The sequence below is a fragment of the Lissotriton vulgaris genome, chromosome 12 (assembly GCF_964263255.1).
Source record: "Lissotriton vulgaris chromosome 12, aLisVul1.2, whole genome shotgun sequence".
Taxonomy (NCBI): Eukaryota; Metazoa; Chordata; class Amphibia; order Caudata; family Salamandridae; genus Lissotriton; species Lissotriton vulgaris.
The window spans coordinates 60719707-60741032 of record NC_141700.1 but is presented as its reverse complement, the minus strand read 5'-3'; the positions used below and the strand labels follow the sequence as shown (position 1 = coordinate 60741032).

The following is a 21326-nucleotide window of genomic DNA, read 5'->3' as shown; positions in this document are numbered from 1 at the left end:
CAGCGGGAGCCTCGAAAATGCAGACCGGCAAAGATGCAGTTGGTGCCTGTTTGAACAGGGTGGTCACTCCTTGATCACAAGGGAGATTTCTTCCGTCTTCCAGCCGATATGGAATGTCGAAGGTCCAAGATATATGTTGCAGAGTTTCATCCAGGGTAATCTAAAGTCCTAGGGACTGAGGTTCTATACCCATAGTAAGTTTAGGGGTTGGACTAACTCTAGGGTCCCACCTATGGGAGGACCTGGGGAGGAGGTGGTTACACCCCTTCCCCCTTTGTCCAGTTTCACGCCAGAGCTGGGGCAAAGTGCCCCAGCCACCGGTTTGAACTGGGAAATGCATGGAGCACCTTGTTTGCCTCAGGCAGTGTCTGAAAAGCATTAATTGAATGCAACCCACCCTGCCCCAATACACTAAAGCCTGTCTGGGGAGGTGGTGGCACCTCCCTGGACAGGAAACCTATTGTCCAAGCCTCCCCTGCTGGAGTTTCGTCCAGCAGCAGGAGGGCAGACTCGTGTCCGTGGCAGCAGCATTCATTTTGTGATGCCAGGGCTCTGTTTAACTTTAACCGGGTAAACCAGTAACTACATGTCTTCTCCCTCTAGAAGGGTGGAATGCTACCCCTGCCGCCAGGACTGGCGTGGGGGGTAGTATTCCAAAGTGTTTGACACCTTACACAACATGTTTTAATAAAGCCAAACCAAAGTTAGCATTAACCGCGAGAATTATAATGCACTTAAGAGTATATGGTATGACTATATCATATAACAGCTAAAAGGAGATGGTACCGAAAGCTGCAGAGCTCAGCTCATGCTAGGGCACCCTCTCACACAAAACCAAGCACTCTGCCTCCAGGATTGTCAAGGCTGCCATAGGAGTGACTTATAGGTTAATATGTGTCTATATATTTATATATATATATGGGAATCGGTATACTATATCCCAGTAAGGGGTGATTACACCACCTTATCCACGCTGCAGGTGCAGACCTGTGGTGTCAGTTTGGAAGGCTAACCAGGGGTGGCACAATACATACTGCAGCTCCTGGTAGGCCTAGGGAGCACCTTTGCCCTGGGTACCTAGGGTACACTATACAGGGGCTCACAAGGGTGATCCAGTAACCAATCTGGTATGTACCTAAAGTACATGGTATCAATTTAGAGAGAGTACAGCTAGGCTGTGGGCCTGATTGGCAGGGCCACAGCCATACTAAAGTCGAAAAACCAGTGAAGCACAGCAAAAAGTGGGGGTAACCATAGGAAGCAGACCCTACTCTCCTAGAGCGTAAGCCACTCGGCTATCCTGATTTTCCCTTCCAGCACGTACCTCCCCTACACCACCCGCACGTTTGGGATAATTGTTCACAGCTGATCACAACTGAGACTAAGATGACATCACGTGACAAATCCACATTACAAAAACCATACTGATTCCCTCATTCTACACCTACAAGCTGGCAGAGGTGGGTGGGTCTAGTGACACTCTCCAGCGAGGATCACATAAGTACACATCTATGTTGGTTGTTGGACCTAGCCACTCTGGAGTACCTCACTAATTACTTACCTTTGAATGATTTACTTCACCTAATAATCCACACTAATGTCTACTGGTTCTCTACTTCATGGTACTGTTTGCTTTATACCAGTTTGTTCCGCAGCTGAGTCACGGACCTCTACCTGACCTAAGGGGTATTTCTATCCCAAATCTTGAGTAAGGTCTTGAGAAATATCCTGTCCATGCTCATTAGAGCATCATGATTTTACTATACAGTTTCCCCTAAATGATTCTGATGCCTCAATTGTTTAAATTGCTATGATGAATACTGTTGTTACCTACCTCTGTTCCAAGCATACAGATTATCATGTAAACCTTGATGTATATTGTAAGTGATATGTGTCTTTTTATCTTTCACTTCTTGAAAATACTAAGTTTTCAATTGTGATACACCATACAGGGAGCACTACACTTCCATGATTATAATTCTAAAAAAGCATCAATGTCTACTTAAGTCTGAAGGCAACTCCCTCATGACTATTATACATATATTTGTAATTTCTCTCCATAGGTGGAGTCACCCTTACTGCATCGATACAGGTGCAGTATTCTCTAATGTAGTGGGCACCCATGACCTAATGGTTTACCCACATACTTCAACAGATAGGGTAGGTAAACCCGTTTCGGTCCTGAGAAAATGCTGATTGACCCTCCTGGCAATTAAGGCATGAAACATGTCAACCTCGCCATATCTTTCACATATGAGCTATTAGGGTACATTGCGACCTCAAGATAACATCTTATCTGTTTTTATTATGTCAAGGTACCATTACTGTATAAAGATTTCCCTGATTCCCTTAAGACTCTGTTATACTCACTCCTTTCACCACCCAATCCTTGTGATCCTTCACATGCACTCATTTAACGGTGTCTATGGATCAAAAGATCTCAGCTAAAGAGCCCCCAGGCTCGTGGAGCGCCCTATGATGAAGCATGACACCTTTTGGGGTGTATGAGGGCACTATGATCTGACCACTTGGATCCCCGTGAAACTCTTCGTCAGGTTACTGATTCCTCTCCAATTCAGGGTTTCTTATAGCCTTCAAGACAAACTACTCCATTGGTAAGTTTTGTAATCCATACAGTCATCATAACACATTTAACTAAAGCACACCCCACATCCTTGCGCGCAAGCACAAACACACCAACACTCAGATTTTACTGTAGAACCTTAACATAATACATTTAAATTAAAGTTACTGGTTCCCTCTCACATTCTCACATTCACAGTGTTATTTCCAACTAAAGGACCACATTATGAACCTTGCACTTTGTTTTCTAAAGCATTGATTGATTTATACTTTCTGGTTTGTAAGCTATCAACCCAGGATTCTAAACACTGCACACTTCTGAACATTAAGCTCTGCATAGCATAAAAGGGAAAAAGGTTGGCAAAGCACTACTGACTCAATAGCATTTTTCTCTCACCACAGACACAAACGTTAGAAACATTTGGATAGTTAACTTAAACATACCTCACCTCGCTACATACATGGCCAGTAATGGCTGTCAAGAAAATGATATGCACAGGCATAGCAATGGGAAATTGACTAGTCAGCTCAGTGGAAAATAAGGTAAAGTTCTTTGGCACACCAATCCACACACACATAACACACAACAAATATCTTTATCAAACTCATTTTACTTACACATCAATCAAAATAAACAATTGGTGAACTAGACATTTAACAAACAACAATATGGTAGATGGGTTTCCTAGAACCTTACAATGAGAGAACCCAGATCAAGAAAGTACTAATGTGAATAAAATATTGGTAGAAGGCATTATATAAATGATAACACAAGAAACATTTGATGGCCCAATGAATTAGCTTTAAACCCTGTTTCTATCACCCCATATAACAGAACTCACCTCCTTTCAAGATTGAATCGTTGCTCATCATCTCGACGCTGTTTGACCATATCCTTCTGTTTTAGCTTCATTTTCTCCTCTTGCAGCTTCCGTGCCCGGAAACTGGGCTTAACTTCTACAGGAAACTGTGGGTTCACTTTCTTCTGCAGAAGAGATGCACGCACGGGTGAGCAGTGGCCAACAGCGGGTACATTCTATACCCGCCCGTTAATACAGCCGGTTCAGGCTTGCCATCTATTGGCCGTTCATGGTCATGGGTTTGGTCAGCACCTGCCACCTCTTGCCCTCGCATACAATACAAAACAATAAATATGTATTGTTATTTAATATTGAGAAACTGTGAAAGTCTACTCAGCAGAGTATACTTGGTTGCCAAACCAATCATGAAACGATATCTATCTTGAGGAGGCTGAATATTATAGATCATCACCACAGACTGTGCCATAGTCCTGCTACTAAAACAGACTACTAGAGCACAACCCTTCATACGCAATATATCCCAAATGTATAATAAGAATACATGGTACCTACTTGTCCTGGGCTAGTATAAGGAATTTGCTACTGTCAAATATCCAATCTCAGTCTCTCCAGCCCCAATATTGCGATAGTGTTTTTCACGATAACCTCAAGCTTGCATAATCACTATTTGTAGTGCACCAAACAAGCAGTTGGATGAACTCTAAATGTGGGTCAATTAATAGAAAAAAAGGAGATGGATCAATGGGCCAACATACAATTTCACAAGAAGATTAATATGGAGAAATTTCTACTGAGAGTTAAGAGCTGTACCACAAGTTAGTTACGGCTGAAGATCAAGAGTTAGCAGATCCCACTCCTTACAGGAAGATGTAGGGGGACCCTTCAGGCAGTGTTTGGAGCAGAGATACTCCTGTAAGCATTTAAAATCCTAGATCAGTCCATCAGGCACACTTTTGTATCACTGCTCTCTTTTTGATTTTCGATTCGTGTTTTGTGCAACTCCCTTCAAGTGTTTTGTCTCGAGACACTATATTCAATTGACAAGTTTTGTAGAAAGTGGGATTTCCACCTTCTGGTGGTGGTGTGCACATTTATACTTAGACCTGTCGTTGGTCTTAATCTCTTTTTTTTATTTTTTTTCAAATTGAAAGAATGCTTCTCACATTTTAGTTCATGTTTCAATATGAAGAAATTTATTTCATTTCTTGCTTTTCTTTCCAATATACAAATTCGTTTTATGCAAGAACATCAGATTTCTACATTTCACATCCACCCAATGCATTTCGGGTCTACGACCCTTCCTCAGGGGTCTATGTGGGAAAAAAACAGGGAAATGTGTTGAGCTTATCAGTCACATATTCAAATATGTACAACATTTCTATCGCGTAATTTCTATGATGTTTTCGTCACATCCTGGTAGTTCAGTGTATGCTGTCAAACATTTTTGCATCTATGGTGCCATAATCACTATCACTTGTCATTACAAATAGTTTCATGAAACCTAATTAACCAAAAGGATCTATTATAAGCATCTCAACTCAAAATTCAACAAATGAACACAATACAATAAGTTATATCTCCTACATAAGGGTCCAAACATCATGTGCGACCCGTGTTTAAATGTCTGATTTTTCAGCCAACAAAAGAGACTTTTCTATGCGTTTTATCATTAAATGCATTCTGCTATGTGTCGTGGTCAAAAAGTCATGGTAAGATCGACAAGTACCGTAAAATCCATTACAAACATACACTATATTTTGTGAGCCCGTGAAACGCTGACCATGTCGACGTTCGTACTCACAGAAAATGCAGAAACAATTCGCGCTTCGGTTTCCAGCCAATTGGAATACCGCTGACAGCCTGGAGCGCTGCTATCTTTCTCTTTAACGCTTCAATTGGTTAGCGGCGCGATCACGTGATTGTGATTACGCTAAATGTTTCAACATTTCAACATTATACGAATAGTTCATATATCTGAGTTGTGAAGTGGTGTAACATACAAGAATGTATATCGTATTCCTGATTGATTATAGGGAAAATAGGTACTCGTTTTTTTTGGCTTAAAAAAAGTTTATTTTAAACATAAAAATATCGCTTTGCTGAATGGATGTGTAGAGATATTACAGTAAAACAAAAATTAATAAAACAGTTCAAGACTTAACCCTAGGCTACAGAAGTTAATAAGGTTTACATGATTGTCACTTGTGTCTGCCATTTTGGGATGGGAAGCTGTTGACAGCAGGGGTACAGTAAATACTTTCCCAACAATGTTTATAGAAAGCAGGATAATTCAATCCTGTCATTGAGTCCTTGTGGTTGTAAGCTATCGAGTTTACGAATCCAAAAATACTCAGACCTTAGTCTTTGTTTGTGTGTGTCTGAGTCTGGTTGTGGCATAATCACTTCTAGAATTGTGAAGCGAAGTTGTGAAATGTTATGACCAGCTTCCATCCAGTGTGTCGCCACTGTTGACTTCAAGTTCTTTTGGCGGATGTTGCTTTTGTGCTCCGTGATTCTTATTTTTATTTTTCGCTTTGTTTGCCCTACATAAACTTTCGGGCAGGGACATTTTATGCCATAAATCACACCTTTCGTGTCACAGGTACTCGAATGAAATAAAGGAATCTTATTGCCTGTCATCGGGTGTGTAAAAGTTTGACCCATCATAACATTATTGCAGTGCGTGCAATTTTCACATTTTTGCATTCCTTTATGAGTTTTTTCTCCTGTTTCCATATTTCGCCGTTTTAACAGTTCTTTTAGATTTTTTGATCTGTTATATGCAAATGTTATATGGTTTGCTACAAGTGGTTGAAGGTCAGGTTCTTGTGTTATAAGTGGCCAATGTTTTCGCATAATTTTTGTGATCTGGGTAGACCGTGTAGAGTGTTTCAGCACACAAACTGTAAGTTTAGTCTCAGTCTTTTCTTTCGTCTTTAGAAGTGAATCTCTGCTCATTGTCATAACTTTGGTCTTGGTATCCTGGAGTAGAGTCTTTGGATAACCAGGTTTCAAATATTTTTGGATCTGATTATTGATGGTAGTTGAGAGATCATTTGGGTCAGATGTAATTCTTTTTTGACGAATAAATTGGGATAACGGTAGATGTTTTTTAAGGGAGTGATGATGGAAACTGCTGTAATGTAAACCACTATTTCTGTCAGTCTCTTTGACGTGTACTCTTGTGCGTATCTGTCCATTTGCAATGGTGATTTTGACATCCAGAAATGATAGTTCATGTTGATTGATTGTATGTGTGAACTTGATTTTCTCATGTTGTGAATTCAGGACATGGATGTTTTCTTCCAATGTTTCTTTTGCTCCTTTCCAAACTATGAAGATATCATCAATATATATTTTGAAGATCATAAGGCCAGTCAGCCAGTTTGGGTTGTTGATAATGTGATCACTTTCGAATTTAGCCATGAATGTATTTGCGTAGGCAGGTGCCCCCGCAAATCCCATGGACGTACCACTTCACTGCTCAAAAAACTCGTTTTCCCATTGAAGATAACTATGGAATAGTGCGAAATGCAACAGTTCCAACATGAACACTTTATCGGTTCCTGTGATCTCATTCTCTAGTAGGCACCATTCCATTGCCTCGAATCCCTCGTTGTGAGGGATGGAAGTGTACAAAGATGTCACGTCAATAGAGCATAGCCATGTTTCTTCATTCATTGGGATCTCAATAGTTTTCAACATATTCAGAAATGAGGTGGTGTCTTTTATATAGGTGCTCCATTTTTGTACCAACGGTTACAGAAACCAATCTAGGTATTGACCTAGAGGTTCAGAAAGTGATCCACATGCTGACACAATCGGTCTAAAGGGCGGTTTAGTTGGGTGTTTATGAATTTTTGGGAGCATGTAGAACTGGGGTCTACAAGGGTACTTGATATTTAAGAATTGGTGAGTTTTTACTGTAATCCACTTCATATCCAACGCTTTATCTAAGATCATTTTCAGTGTGGTTGAGTACATTTCTGTGGGATCTCGGTCCAATTTACGGTACGTATTAATATCTTGTAGATGTGTACGTACACTTTCTGTGTAAAAATCAGTGTCCATTATCACTATTGCTCCCCCTTTGTCCGCTTTTTGTATGGTTATATCTGTAATTTCCATTAGAGATTTCAAAGTTTGCCAGTCTTTTTTTGAAAAGTTACTTTTGGTACTGCCTAAGTAGTTGATTTTTTTAAAATGACGTATTGATGACTCTTTCATACGCATCTATTGTTTTGTGTGAAGTTGGAGCACAAAATGTGCTTTTTGTTCTGAACTCCTTAAGATCACCTTCAGGTTTGTCTGTAGGTGGAAGGTTGTTGAAGAAATTTTTTAACCGCCATGTACGGAGAAATTTAAAGATTGATATTTCTGTCTCCTGAGCATTTGATTTATATAGTGGAACGAAAGTCAACCCTTTATTCAATAGTTTCATTTGAGCCGTGGTTAGCTGTTTGGTTGATATATTTATGACTAGGTTGTCTTCTTTTTCTTTGATCTCAGTTCCCGCTCTGCCTCCGTTTCTTTTTCTTTTTCCCCTCCTTGTTTTGAAGATTCTCCTGTTGTGCTTTTCGAAGGTGCATTGTTTGCTGCGGGACTTGTCTCTAAAAAAACCACTTTGTTTTGTTGATCTTTTTGTCCCGATTGGGTATTCCGATTGGCTGGAAACCGAGGCGCGAATTGTTTCTGCATTTTCTGTGAGTACGAACATCGACATGGTCAGCGTTTCACGGGCGCACGAAATATAGTGTATGTTTGTAATGGATTTTACGGTACTTGTCGATCTTACCATGACTTTTTGACCACGACACATAGCAGAATGCATTTAATGATAAAACGCATAGAAAAGTCTCTTTTGTAGGCTGAAAAATCGGACATTTAAACACGGGTCGCACATGATGTTTGGACCCTTATGTAGGAGATAGAACTTGTTGTATTGTGTTCATTTGTTGAATTTTGAGTTGAGATGCTTATAATAGATCCTTTTGGTTAATTAGGTTTCATGAAACTATTTGTAATGACAAGTGATAGTGATTATGGCACCATAGATGCAAAAATGTTGGATAGCATACACTGAACTACCAGGATGTGACGAAAACATCATAGAAATTACGCGGTAGAAATTTGGTACATATTTGAATATGTGACTGATAAGCTCAACACATTTCCCCGTTATTTTCCCACATAGACCCCTGAGGAAGGGTCACAGACCCGAAATGCATTGGGTGGATGTGAAATGTAGAAATCTGATGTTCTTGCATAAAACAAATTTGTATATTGGAAAGAAAAGCAAGAAATGAAATAAATTTCTTCATATTGAAACATGAACTAAAATGTGAGAAGCATTCTTTCAATTTGAAAAAAAAAAAAAGAGATTAAGACCAACGACAGGTCTAAGTATAAATGTGCACACCACCACCAGAAGGTGGAAATCCCACTTTCTACAAAACTTAGCATTTAAAATCCGCAGTTTGTTTCTGGATAGGACACAGCGACCCATCTCCAGTTCATAGAACAATAGAACATTTACACTGCTCTAGTCGGAATAGGACAGATACATCTTAGAAAGATTATATCACTGCCCATAATATTCACTGGATTAACTTCTCTAGGATAATTCAAAGTAATGGTTCTTCCTTCAGTGTGATTTTTAGATAGATACAGTACTTCTGCAAGCCAGCCCAATCAGGGATACTTACGTTTGGATAATACCAAGCCCATCATATATCCCTCACCTTGAACTGTAAGCGGTGTCTGCGCCCCTTCAGATGCATGTCCTTCGCATTCGGATCATTAAAACTGCATTCACACAGTTTACAGTGGAACCGAATAATTTTCCCTTCATCATTGCAGATCTAAATATTAAAATCAGATGGTATCAGAGATGTGTTTGGACACTGCAACATGTTATGCCAAATTGCCAACTCTATCACAGGATTCACACCAATTCACATAATTTAATCAGATTATAAATCTTAAAATGTTACCATATAGCCCTATCAATTAGCAATTAGCAAAGGCAAACATTACATTAAAGCAGGGCTAATGTTATCCAATTTTCACTTAGGTCATCCGAGGCTGCCAGACACACATAGAGCCTTAGATTTTTTTAAACAAATACTTTGGATGCTTAAGGATTCTGCCACCTGAGCTCATTTTAAAAGACTGCAAACATCATAGCACATGCAAGAAAGTTAAGATAACAAGTTGCTTACCTTCAGTAATGCCTTTTCTGGTAGACTTTACCTGACCGCAGATTCCTCCCCTTAAAATATTCCCCAGGTTTCACATTGGATCTGGTAAATCTTGAGTAATACCATTGCGTGCAAGTGGGTGGTGTCGACAGGCTCTGCGTCAATGTCGCTCGCGTTGGAAGTCATATGGCGGGATCCCATATATGCTCTACCCTGGCACACTGAGATCAGTTTCTTTTGTTAACTATAACCATGACAAAAATGTGGGGCCATGTAAAAAACAATGTTTGACCAGTGTGCAGTATCTGATGGGATCTCTTAGGTGAAGAGCCAAGTTCAGGTAGAGGCTGCCACAAACTAAAAGCACACGCTCGCTGAGGGAAACTGCCACGCTGTTTTTTTATTGTTTTAACTGCCACTGATCTTGTTCACTGCTGCTAGCGCGTTTTGCACAGCGCGACCGCGCACACTTTTAATCTTTTTAGCATTCTTAAATTGCTTTAAAATACCTTAGCTGCCATTGCTTACTGCTCCCGACTCCCCGGTCCACCACAGCTCCCATAGCTGATTGTTGTGGAGGGAGGCTCACACGCCGAACATCCTCACTTCCGGGTGGCCACTAGGTGACGGCCCTCTTGGAAGTCGGCGCGCTAGTCTTTTCTTCAGGCTACACTTAAATTGGGCATGGCGCCGACGCGCAGCGGGCGCGCGCAGCTGGTGTGGCGAGAGCAAGCCCATCTGCGCTCGTCCGCGCCCATCCGGGACCAGAGGCCAGGAACCCTGCTTAAATCACCATCCTCCCTGAAAAACCAATCACTTACACTAGCTTGGAGCCTCTAGCTATGAATGTAGTAGCCCATCCAATGTGCATGCATGCTCTGAGAGCAGAACAGCCCTTGAGTTGCCCGGTTTGTGGGTTCACGGGTGTGACCAGTGTGCCTACCACACAGGGACTGGATAATAGGTCTGCTCACTGCAAAGTCTTTAAAATGGGACTAATTAACAGTAGATCCCTACCCAAGCATGCAGTGGAAATTAAACTTTTATTAGAGGAAGAGGAATTGGAGGTCCTGTTTTTAACCGAAACCTGGCTCAGAGAGAGTTCAGCCCCTAAAATCCTAAAGGCCCTACCTCTGGGCTATGAAATTGTCCGCCTTGACAGAGTTGGAGCCATAGGAGGGGGTATTGCAATCATTTGTAAAGCTCAGCTAGGGTGCACCATCACTCCTCTCAATATCGTTAAATCTGAGGCCTTCGCCTTCAGAATATCCCTCTCTCCGTCATGCTCTATCTCAGGTGGATTGATTTACAGACCCCCAAGAGCTTGTACGCAGTTTTTAGAATCTGCCCCTGACATGTTGGTGAGCATGCTAATAGGGAAAAGTGCTCTTACAGTGCTAGGCGACTTCAACATCCATCTGGATGATCCCAATGATCAGTCAGCCAGGAGATGTCTAGCTGACATGGAAGCCCTACAGCTTTCACGACTGGTACCGTCCGCCACTCATGAAAAAGGCCATCTCTTAGACCCCATTTTTTCAAACGACTCCAGACTGAAGGTACTAGCACCCAAGCGAATGTTGTGTGCAGACCACGCCATGATTCCACTGCACCTCTGTAGGAACTGGGTTCGCCAGGTCCCCGGGGGGTAGCTTGGACCGAGCAGGCAGGCACCCGAAGCTTAGGTGTTAAGTGACTATACAACACACACATCCACTGAGACAATACGTGCCCGCAAAGACTGAGTCCACAGTACTTATCGGGGGCCAACGGGGCCCAACTACAGTTTCCCGTGGGGAGGGCAGTCTTGGAGCCTCCCCAGGGGTTTACTTTACTTCTTCAGCCCCTTCTCGGGCCTTTGCGGTGGTTCAGCACACTGGGGATGATACCCGGAGGCAAGCTCTCACTACTGCGCTCTCCGGTGAAGTCGGGGACAGGCGGGAGTTCCGGTGCTCTTCGCGAGCCCCCCGCGCAGGTGTCAGAGCCGGTCCCGGTCCTCCCTCAGTGCTTGCAGGGACCGGGAACCAATGGGAGGCCCAGGCGCCCAGCGACCGCCAATAGCAGAGCGGCTTGGGGGGCACAGCACAGGGACTCAATCAGCACACGGCGGGGCGGAGTCAACACGGGCGCCCCAGTCACGTGATGCCAGATCCAGGCTTCAGGCCTAATGAGGCCTACTGCGGCCTGACAAGATTTCACGGCGGCCCTCTCCTGGCTCCGGGGGCCGCCGAGGGGATGCAGCGTTGGCGTCTCGGGGAAAGCGCCGGGCTGCGACAATGTCGGCGAGGCTCAGAGAGCCCCTGGGCTGAAGCAGTAAGTTCAGGGGCGCACTCGGTGGAAAGCGCGAAAAGGGGGCACAGCTGAGAAGCGCCTTGTAGCTAAAGCGCTTGGTCCTCTTAGCGCTTTGGGGGCAATTCACGATCGCGCCTCGGGCAGCTCTCTTTGGGCCCACAGAGGGTCTCCACGGAGTAGCGCTTCTCAGGGGGGCACAGCGCTTGCCAGTCAACAGTTCACAGCGCTTCTCAGGGAGGCACAGCGCCTGCCAGTCAGCAGTTCACAGCGCTACTCAGGGGCACAATAGGAAAGCGCTGTATAGGGGAATCAGACAGAGTTGCAGGTCAGATAGCCCAGGACAGGCCACACAACAGTGGCAAAACAGCAGAGGGGACCCAGGTGAAGTCAGGGAGCGCAGGGGGAGACACAGCGCCAATACCTGGTTGATTCCCCACCAGTCCTTAGCAGTGAGAAGGTCTTCTTGGCGCTAGCTGGTTCCTACGCCCTTGTTAGAAGTTACTTGAAGAGAGGGGGGATTTGAGTTGAAGGCTTGTCAAGTTTCCTCAGCAGATCACTTCAGGTGGTCCCTGGGTTCCCCGCCCGCTGGGCCAGATCAGTGGGCTGGTTCAGTGTTTCTCACACAGCTTGGTGGGCAGCGCCTAAACCCTGTCACCCCCAGTGGCATAGGTTCCTGACTAGGCCCTACCGCCTAAGTCTCCTGCGTAGGGTCCCCAAAGTCAGTGATGCCATAACTGACTAGAAAGTTTCCCTCCCTTTCCTTGTATAGCGTCAATTGGCAGTGGCAGGTGGTGTCCACTCCCCTATTCTGGAAGGTTCCAGGAGCTTCCTCACTCTAGCTATGGGCAGGCTGGCAGGCTGGTATTGCAACAATGTTAAAGGGTTCCAGCCAGCTCCTGGCTACTAGAGTGCGCCTATAAAGACCACGCTGCAGTAGCAGGGGTCAGTGGCAGCCATGTTAGGGGAAGAGAGCACCTGCAACTTAGCATTAATAAGCAATGGGAAGGTGCCCAGAGATCTACGGCCAACAAAAAGTAGGTGGGAAAAATGAGGCAAAAGCGAAAAGAAATGGGGAAGACCACCCTAAGGCTGACAGGTCTAACAACCTCCATAAACCCTTTATAGGTGAACAAAAAAAAGAACCTATAATAGTGGGAGGCAAATGGCCTAGGATAGTCCCTGAGGCCTGGATTAACGATCTGGAGTCCTCCTTACCACCAGACACCTTAGACCTGGAAGAGGCACATGGCAACTGGCTAACCTGGAACAACAGCTCTATTGACCGGAATTTTAGGAAACCAGGCCCGCTAACGCAAAAAAAATCTAACAAGTCATCTTGGTTCTGTCCTACGCTGGTTGCACAAAAAAAGAGCTGCACAAAAAATGAGCTGCAAAAGACTTGAACGTAACTGGAGGAAGTCCTATGATCCAGAGTTCAAAAGAGCTTACAAACTAGCCATACAGCTCTACTATAAGAGCATTAGGAAAGCACAGGCAGCATTTTTCGAAGGTAAAATAGCAAAATCTTTTAACTCCTCTACGGAGCTTTTTAAAATCCTCATATCACTTACCACAGTAGACCAAGGAATAAACAGCCCCCAATATTCCAAAGAAAGATGCAATGGATTGGCCACTTTTTTTAAGAGCAAAGTGGAAAATATCTACAATTCCTTTCACCCTAACTCTATCACGACTTTAGGTGCTCCACAAGGCCCCTATAGCACTGTAAACGCCCCTAGAAAGAGTGAACACATGGGACCACTCCAGCCCACCTCCACCGGTCCTCCTGTCTATCCCGACAATGAAGGGAGATCAGGAATCCTCCTAATTACAGACAATTAAGTCAGGATCCCCGCTAGATCCTGCCCCACCCTATATTCTTGCCTAAGGTGGGAAAGTTGTCCTCAACCAACTATGTAATTTAATTAATCTCTCCTTTGAAAATAGCAAGGTACCCTTAGAATGGAAACATGCCATCATTAAACACCTGCTAAAAAACATACATTTGGACCCTGCAGATCTAGACAACTACTGCCCAATATCGATATTGCCTATTTTAGGCAAGATGGGCAGAAAAACATGTTAACAGTACGATCTCCACTTTCCTTGAAAATCACAACATCAAACACCAGACGCAGATGGGTTCAGACCACAACATAGCACAGAGTCTGGCCTGTTGGTGGTCACTGAAAAACTCAAATCCATCCTTGATCAAGGGAGAACCGCAGCCGTCGTACTCTTGGATTTGAGCGTGGCGTTTGATGGGTAGACCACACAGTGCTAATTCAAAGACTGGAGAATGTTGGAATTAGAGGAACAGCTAACTAATAGGTTGCGTCATTCTGGAGTGTCAGAACCTTCCAATGTATGGAGGTGGGATTTAAGTCAGACTCCCTCTCAGCACCTTGGCGGAGTCCCTCAGGGATTCTCCCTGAGTTCAACACTTTTTGACATTTATAACACAAGAATTTGGCCTCTCCATAGTGTCATATGCCGATGACACGAAACTAGTGTTCTCAATCTCAGACTCCCCCAACTCAGACCACAGACAACTAGTCTCTTGCCTGGAAAAAATTGGATCGTGGATGGCGGACTGTAGCCTCAAACTAAATGGGGAAAAAGCAGAACTGATGATTCTGGGGCAACAACTTTAACCCTCACGCGGAGGTCTCTTGGCCCACCAATTGGGGACCATCTCCTCCCACCAAAACGGCTATAAAACATTTAGCTATGTGGCTAGACCAGAACTTAACGATGGAGGTTCAGGCTAAAAAACTATCAGGCACCTGCTTTGGGATACTTCGCTTGATCAGAAAAATAATATCTCTACTCTAGGATTCTAAGAAGACGGTAGTCCAGGCCATAGCGGGATCAAGGCTGGACTACGGCAACTCTCTCTTTCTTGGCTCTCCTAAATATGTCACAAACAGGCTACAAGTCGTACAGAATGCAGTTGCCCGCCTACTGTTGAACCTACCTAGACACCACTCAGTTAGACCTGCAGTGAGAGAGATATGCATTGGCTTCCGGTTAAAGCCAGAATTAAATTCAAGTCCTAAGTCTGGCCCACCAAACCATGTATGGGAGAGGCCCTGTCCTCATCCAAAAGTTGGTTTCTCATTACTCGCCCCATCGACAACTCAGGTCAAGTTCCAAATTCATGATGAATGTGACCGCATTCAAGAGAGCCAGATGGGGTGGAAGGTCCTTCACCCATCTGGTACCAACACTCTGGAACAGTCAGGACCCAGAGCTCCGACTTACTGAAAACGAAGTATCCTTCAAAAAAAACTTAAGACATGGCTCTTCCCCTAATCCCAAGTGCTAACAGCTTCCATCCTGTATCACCCCAGCGCTGAGATGTCCAAGGGTAGTCATGCGCTTTATAAATCCCCTAAACCTAAGTTCACAGAAACGGGGAGGATGGGAGGGTCAATGAGAAATCTGCGGTTAAATGGAGACTCTACCAGAAAAAGAGTTATTCAAAGTAACTACTTCACCTGAAAGAGACTTCTAAACGCAGATTCCTCACTTTAGAACACCTATCCAAGAAATATCTCAGGTCAAGGTGGGTCTGCGAACTAGCTTAAACAAAAATGTCCTGGAGGACCGAGAGGGAGAAATGCCCATCTCGATGGACCTGACTATCCAAGCAGCAGAGCTTCATGAATGTGTGGAGGGATGCTCAAATGAAAGTTTGACGGATGCCCAGGACAAGTACCCCACATGCTAACGAAGTACTAGCAGCCTTGGCTCTAGTGGAATGGGCCTGCAAGCCCTCAGACAGCTGCTTGTTATCGGACATGTAGCAGATCTTAATGCTGAGTAGAATCCATCAAGAGATGGTCAGTTTCTGCAAAGTCTTGCTTTTCTTCGCTCAAGTGAACCGAAAGATGTGTTGATTGTCTACCCAAAGGGTTTTGCTGTGATCAACGTAACAACAGATATCTTTATTTGGGCCCAGACTTTGAAATATCTTATTAACCTTAGAAGGGTGAGGTGGAGCGAAAAATGTAGGCAACATGATGTTCAGACAGATATGAAAGGGGGTGGCCACCTTCGGCAGAAAAGAGGCACACGTCCAAAGGACCAGTTTATCTGGAAAGAAGCTGGTGTATGGAAGTGAACCAGCAGAGCTTGAAGCTTGCTGACCCTCCTTGCCGATGCAATAGCCACTAGGAAAACCATCTTGATGGTCAACAGACAGAACAGCTGTGTAGGGGCTCAAAGGAGGAGTACTTGAGGTCTATGCATACCATATTTAAGTCCCATTGAGGCATCATGAAAGGGGTAGGGGGAACAAATGTTGCAAACCTTTCAAAAAACAAGTCCCAACTGGTGACTTGAACAATTAGTACAGATCTGGCAACTGCAGGAAAGTCAAAATAGCCAAAAGTAAGCCATAACAGTGCCCAAGGCCTTGAAGGGATAAAAATAAAAACAAACATTTCTGACAAAGATGCAAAAAGGGATCCACATGAAGTGAGGAACACCAAGCCACAAACCTATCCAAACAGCAGGTGTATACCATCTTATTGGAGGGACGCCTGGATGACATCAGAGAACTAGGGAGGAAGTATGAAAAACCCTCAATTTTTGCCGCTCAATCTCCAGGCATGAAGGTAGGGAGTGCGCAGATTCGGGTGCAGGTCCCTGCCCCGTTGCTGCAACAGGAGATCCTCCTGAAGGGGCAGCCTCACCGGAAGACAGATGCTCATGCCCAGGAAGAACAATAGTTACTTACCTGTAATCTGTGGTTCTCCAGTATTGGTGTCTTTCATAGATTCACATGCCTGAATCATTACCCGTCGTCGGAGTGGGAATCCCACGGTACATAAAATAGCAATAATATGCACATAACCACCAAAAAAACCTTGGTAATAAACAACCAGGAAGTAAAGTAGCCCTAAGCTACAAGAGCTAAAACTTCCACACTCATGACTATCATAGTCATTTTGTATAGTCCAAACTGCAGCCAATCAGGCAACAGCACCCACTAGAATATTCTCCCCAGAGGCTCAGGCTCTCAGATTTTCTCGCACAGGAGTGAAGCTAAACGCCATAGCCTAAGAGCCTCTGCGGGGAGGTGGGCGGGTGCATGTGAATCTATGAAAGACACCAATACTGGAGAATCACAGATTACAGGTAAGTAACTATTGTTCTGATGGATACATCGGTCAATGGATTCCTCACCTTGTGAATATCCCCCTGCGCCAGCAACATTCGGAAATTCTTTTGTAGCTTTGCGCCGACGTGGACGACGTCATAGAAGCACGGCATCGCGCGCGGCTCCGCTGACGTCACTGACTCCATAATAGGCCCACGTCGGCGTGATGACATCAGTTCCCTTTTTTCCGCGTCGTCGACGCTAACGGTTTTCGAGGGATCCTCTGTAGCGTTGATAGTAACTTTGTTACTATTGTGGTTTTCTGTGTCTTTTCCAGTGTTACTGTCTCCTGTCGTGATGTCGACTAAGAAGACTGGGTTCAAGCCATGCGGTGAATGCGGGAAGATGATGTCAATCACGGACCCGCATGATGACTGCATATGGTGCCTGAGTTCGGATCACAATGTCCAGGGTTGTCATTCCTGTAGAAAGATGAATCCAAAAGCCCTTTGTGAACGTGAGGCATAGCTCCTGGTTGCCAAATTAAAAGGAAAAGAGGCCAAGAAGAGTTGAAGGTCGCGATCGAGGCGGTCGAGGTCGAGGTCCCGATCGAGGTCGGCTTCGAAGTCTTCATCGGGGCATGCTTCCAGATCAACGAAAAAGAAGCATAAAGAAGAGGAAGCATGGATCAAGGCACCATTCAGGAAAAGAGTCGGATTCGAGAACGAAGTCGCCTGGTAGAAGGCATAGAAAGAATATGGTATCTCCTTCTCCAGTACGGGATCCGGAAGGTGAGGCCTCGCCTGTGGAGTCGCCGGAGCATTCACCGGTTCCGGTGTCGAATCCCTCTCCGGCTCCGTCTCAATCTCCAGTTTAGGAGGAGGAAGAGGTTCTCGTTCCTCAGGGCTCGACGACTCCGGCTCACCAACCCGAGGAACACGAGGAGTTGATTCCGGCGCAGCCTCCTCGGGAGCAGCCGGTGGGTTCGTATCCTCCTATTCCGGGTCCAGGACAAGACCCTTCTCAGTTTTTAAATGCCATTTATGGTGTTTATGCGAGAACCATGTACCCCTCTGGAGCACCGGCTGGTCCTTTGGCATACAATTTGGGTGTTCCCCAAACTTATGCTCCGGCGCCGTTCTTGCCGTTTATGTCGGCGATGCCATGGCATCTCTCGGCGCCGCCGAGGTCTTCGACGACGTTACCTTCGTCACCTGCTCCGGACCGACCTCGAGAACGTCGGCATGGACTTCCAACTCGGGGTTCGACGCCGGCTCCGAGTTCGACGACGGCTCTGGCTCCATGTTCGACGACGGCTCTGGCTCCTTCTGAGTCGATTCCGGATCTGACGGCGTCGCTCCGGAAGGAGAGATCGAGGCGTGAATCCCAGCGCCTTTTGGGGGAGCAGAGGTATAGAGAAGCTGAGCTTGAAGAGGGTGAGCTTCAAGAATCGGAGGATTATTTTGATGATTTAAGGGAGGCAAATGGACTGTAACTGTCCCCTGATTGGGATTTAGCCTTGGTGTTGATGCCCCTTCTAAAGATGTGGCTCCCTACCATGTGGTTATCAAGAAGGCAGCGGATCTGCTGAGTTTGACTCTGCCCACTGCGGAGTATAAATCTAATATTTTGACTGAAGTCCTCCATTCTCCCTCATCTGTGGTGGAGCCTATGCTTCCTTTTACTGATGCTTTAACAGATCCTATCCTAGAGGTGTGGAGTAGACCTCTTACGGCGCCTGCGGTTTCTAAGGCTGTTGCAAGACGACATAGAGTGGCTCCTGGGGACCCAGACTTTTTGTCCTCTCATCCTTTGCCAGAGAGCTAAGTGGTACAGGCAGCCTGCTCTAAAAAATCTGCAAGTGCTTTTCCCCAGGTACCTGGTGATAAGGACTCAAAAAAACAGGTCCAATCTGCGAAAAAAGTTTTTTCATCAGCGAGTATGGCTCTCAAATCTACGAATGCCACTTGCCTCCTGGGTCGTTATATCCAAGCCTTGATGGATACTGTGCAGCAATTGACCCCTAAACTTCCAGAAGAGGACAGAAAATCTTTTAATGAGGTGCTTGTTGACACTCAGGCTGCTGCTCGGCAGGTAATACAGAGCGGAATGGACACAGCGGATTCAGTGGCTAGGGTCATGGGGTCTACGATTGCCACCAGAAGAGCTGCCTGGTTGAAGACTTCAGAGGTCTCTGCAGATGTTCAGGCTGCCCTTTGATGGCTCTGGCCTTTTTGGTAAAAAGGCTGATGCTGCATTGGAGAGGTTCAAAGACAGCAGGGCAACAGCCAGGTCTTTGGGTTGTAAACTAGAGGATCTGTGAGCGAAAGGTATAGAGGGGCTTTGGAAGATCTTCTTTTCGTCCCTACAAGCAGTCACAACAGCAGCAGCAACAGCAAAATCCGCTGTATAAATCCTGCAGGGGTAGGCAAAGAGCTCGTCCTCGGGGACGTCAGGCATCCTCCTCCTCCTCTTCCTCCTCCTCTACCCACCCCCCTCCTACAACAGCAAAGCAGCCCTAGATCCGCCATTCCGGATCATGCGGGGGCCGGCTTACCTATTTTTTGTGGGATTGGGAATCAGTCACATCGGACCTTTGGGTTCTGGATCTCGTAGAGAATGGGTATGCTCTTCCCTTTCGGGATATTCCCCAAAATTACCCTCCTTGTCAAGGGTTTTGCACGGAGGACCACCTGCTGCTCCTGCCGGAGGAAGTCCTTGCACTGTTAAGAAAAGGTGAGATAGAGGTGGTTCCGGAGCAGGAAAGGGCTCAGGGATGCTACTCCCGGTATTTCCTGATCCCCAAGAAGGATGGCAGACTTCGTCCAATCCTGGATCTCAGGATCTTGAACCTTTACCTCAAGCAGGAGAAGTTCAAGATGCTCACCCTTGCACAGGTTCTTCAGGCGCTGCTGCAAGAAGACTGGATGGTGTTGATCGACTTGCAGGATGCATATTTTCACATCCCCATTCTGAAGTCGCACAGGAAGCATCTCCGTTTCATGGTGGGTTCGCAACATTACCAGTTTGCGGTCCTTCCGTTTGGTCTTACTACTGCGCCTCGAGTCTCCACCAAGGTGATGGCTGTGGTGGCGGCACATCTCAGAAAGTCAGGGATACCGGTATTCCCTTATTTGGACTGTAGGAGAGTAGGGTCTGCAATCCTATGATCACCCCAGATTTTTGCTTTTTGCTTCACTGGTTTACGACTTTCCCTGGCTGTGGGCCTGCTAATCAGACCCACAGCCTAGCTGTTCTCTTTCTAAATTGACACGTGTACCTTAGGTGCATTTACCAATTGGTTCTGGGCCACCTTATCAGTCCCTGTACCCAGGGCATAGGTGTACCCAGGGCCTACCAGGGGCTGCAGCATGTATTATGCCACCCCTGGCTGGCCATCTAAATCTGACACAACTGGCTGCACGACAGCTGGGGCAAGGTGGTGTAATCACCCTTTGCTTTAGATATAGTATTCCTATATCTAACCCTAAAATGGACACATGTATTCCTATCAGTCACTCCTATGGCAGGCCTTATCAATCCTGAAGGCAGAGTGCTTGGAATTATGTGAGATGGTGCTCTGGCATGAGCTGAGCCCGTCTGCAGCTGGCGGAACCAAGTCCTAATAGCTGTTCCATGATAACGCGTACCATATACTCTTAAGTGCCTTATAATCCTCGCGGTTATTTGCCAACTTTGGTATGGCTTTATCAAAACATGTCGAGTAAGGTGTCATACGAATTGGAATACTAACCCCTCGCCAATTCTGGCGACGGGGTTAGCCTTCCACCCTTCTAGAGGGACACGACATGTATGTAACTGTGAACCCCGGTTAAAGTTAACTCGAGCCGCAGCATCACAAAATGGATGCTGCCACCACAGACACAAGTCTGACCTCCTGCTGCTGGAAGTCCTTCCAGCGAGGAGATCGTAGAACAAAGGGTTTCCTGTCAGGGGCGGTGCTAGCACCATCCCAGACAGGGTTTTGTGAATCCCAGGTAGGCAGGGCTGAGAGGAAGGTGACTGCAAGTGGCACCCCGGTGCTCACTGTGCATATGCCGGCTCAAACCAGTTCCAGGGGCACACCAGCCCCTGAGCTGGGGAGAGACCGGACAAAGGAGAGGGGTGTAACCACCCCCCTCCTGGTCCCACCCATGGGCAGGACCTAGTCGCGGGCCAGCCCCTTTTCTTAGGATAAAGGTAGGAGCAGGCCCCCTTCCCAAATTAGATAATTCTGAATCTTGACTACTTTCCACGAAAGAACTCTTGAACATTTCTGAAGACTCTCCCTTGTGGCTAAGGAGTAGCCACCCTGCACCAGTG

The 21326-nt window shown here is 45.6% G+C and overlaps 1 protein-coding gene across 1 annotated transcript in view; it reads right to left on the bottom strand.

The window, feature by feature from the left end:
- ZFR2 (zinc finger RNA binding protein 2) overlaps nucleotides 1-21326 on the bottom strand; it is an 811721-nt gene that overhangs the window by 504400 nt on the left and 285995 nt on the right. Inside the window, exons 9-10 of the mRNA XM_086947097.1 lie at nucleotides 9146-9265; nucleotides 3426-3568 (exon numbers count right to left, since the gene is read on the bottom strand). Coding sequence (XP_086803223.1) covers nucleotides 3426-3568; nucleotides 9146-9265 — 263 coding nt within the window. The remainder of the gene's footprint in view (nucleotides 1-3425; nucleotides 3569-9145; nucleotides 9266-21326) is intronic.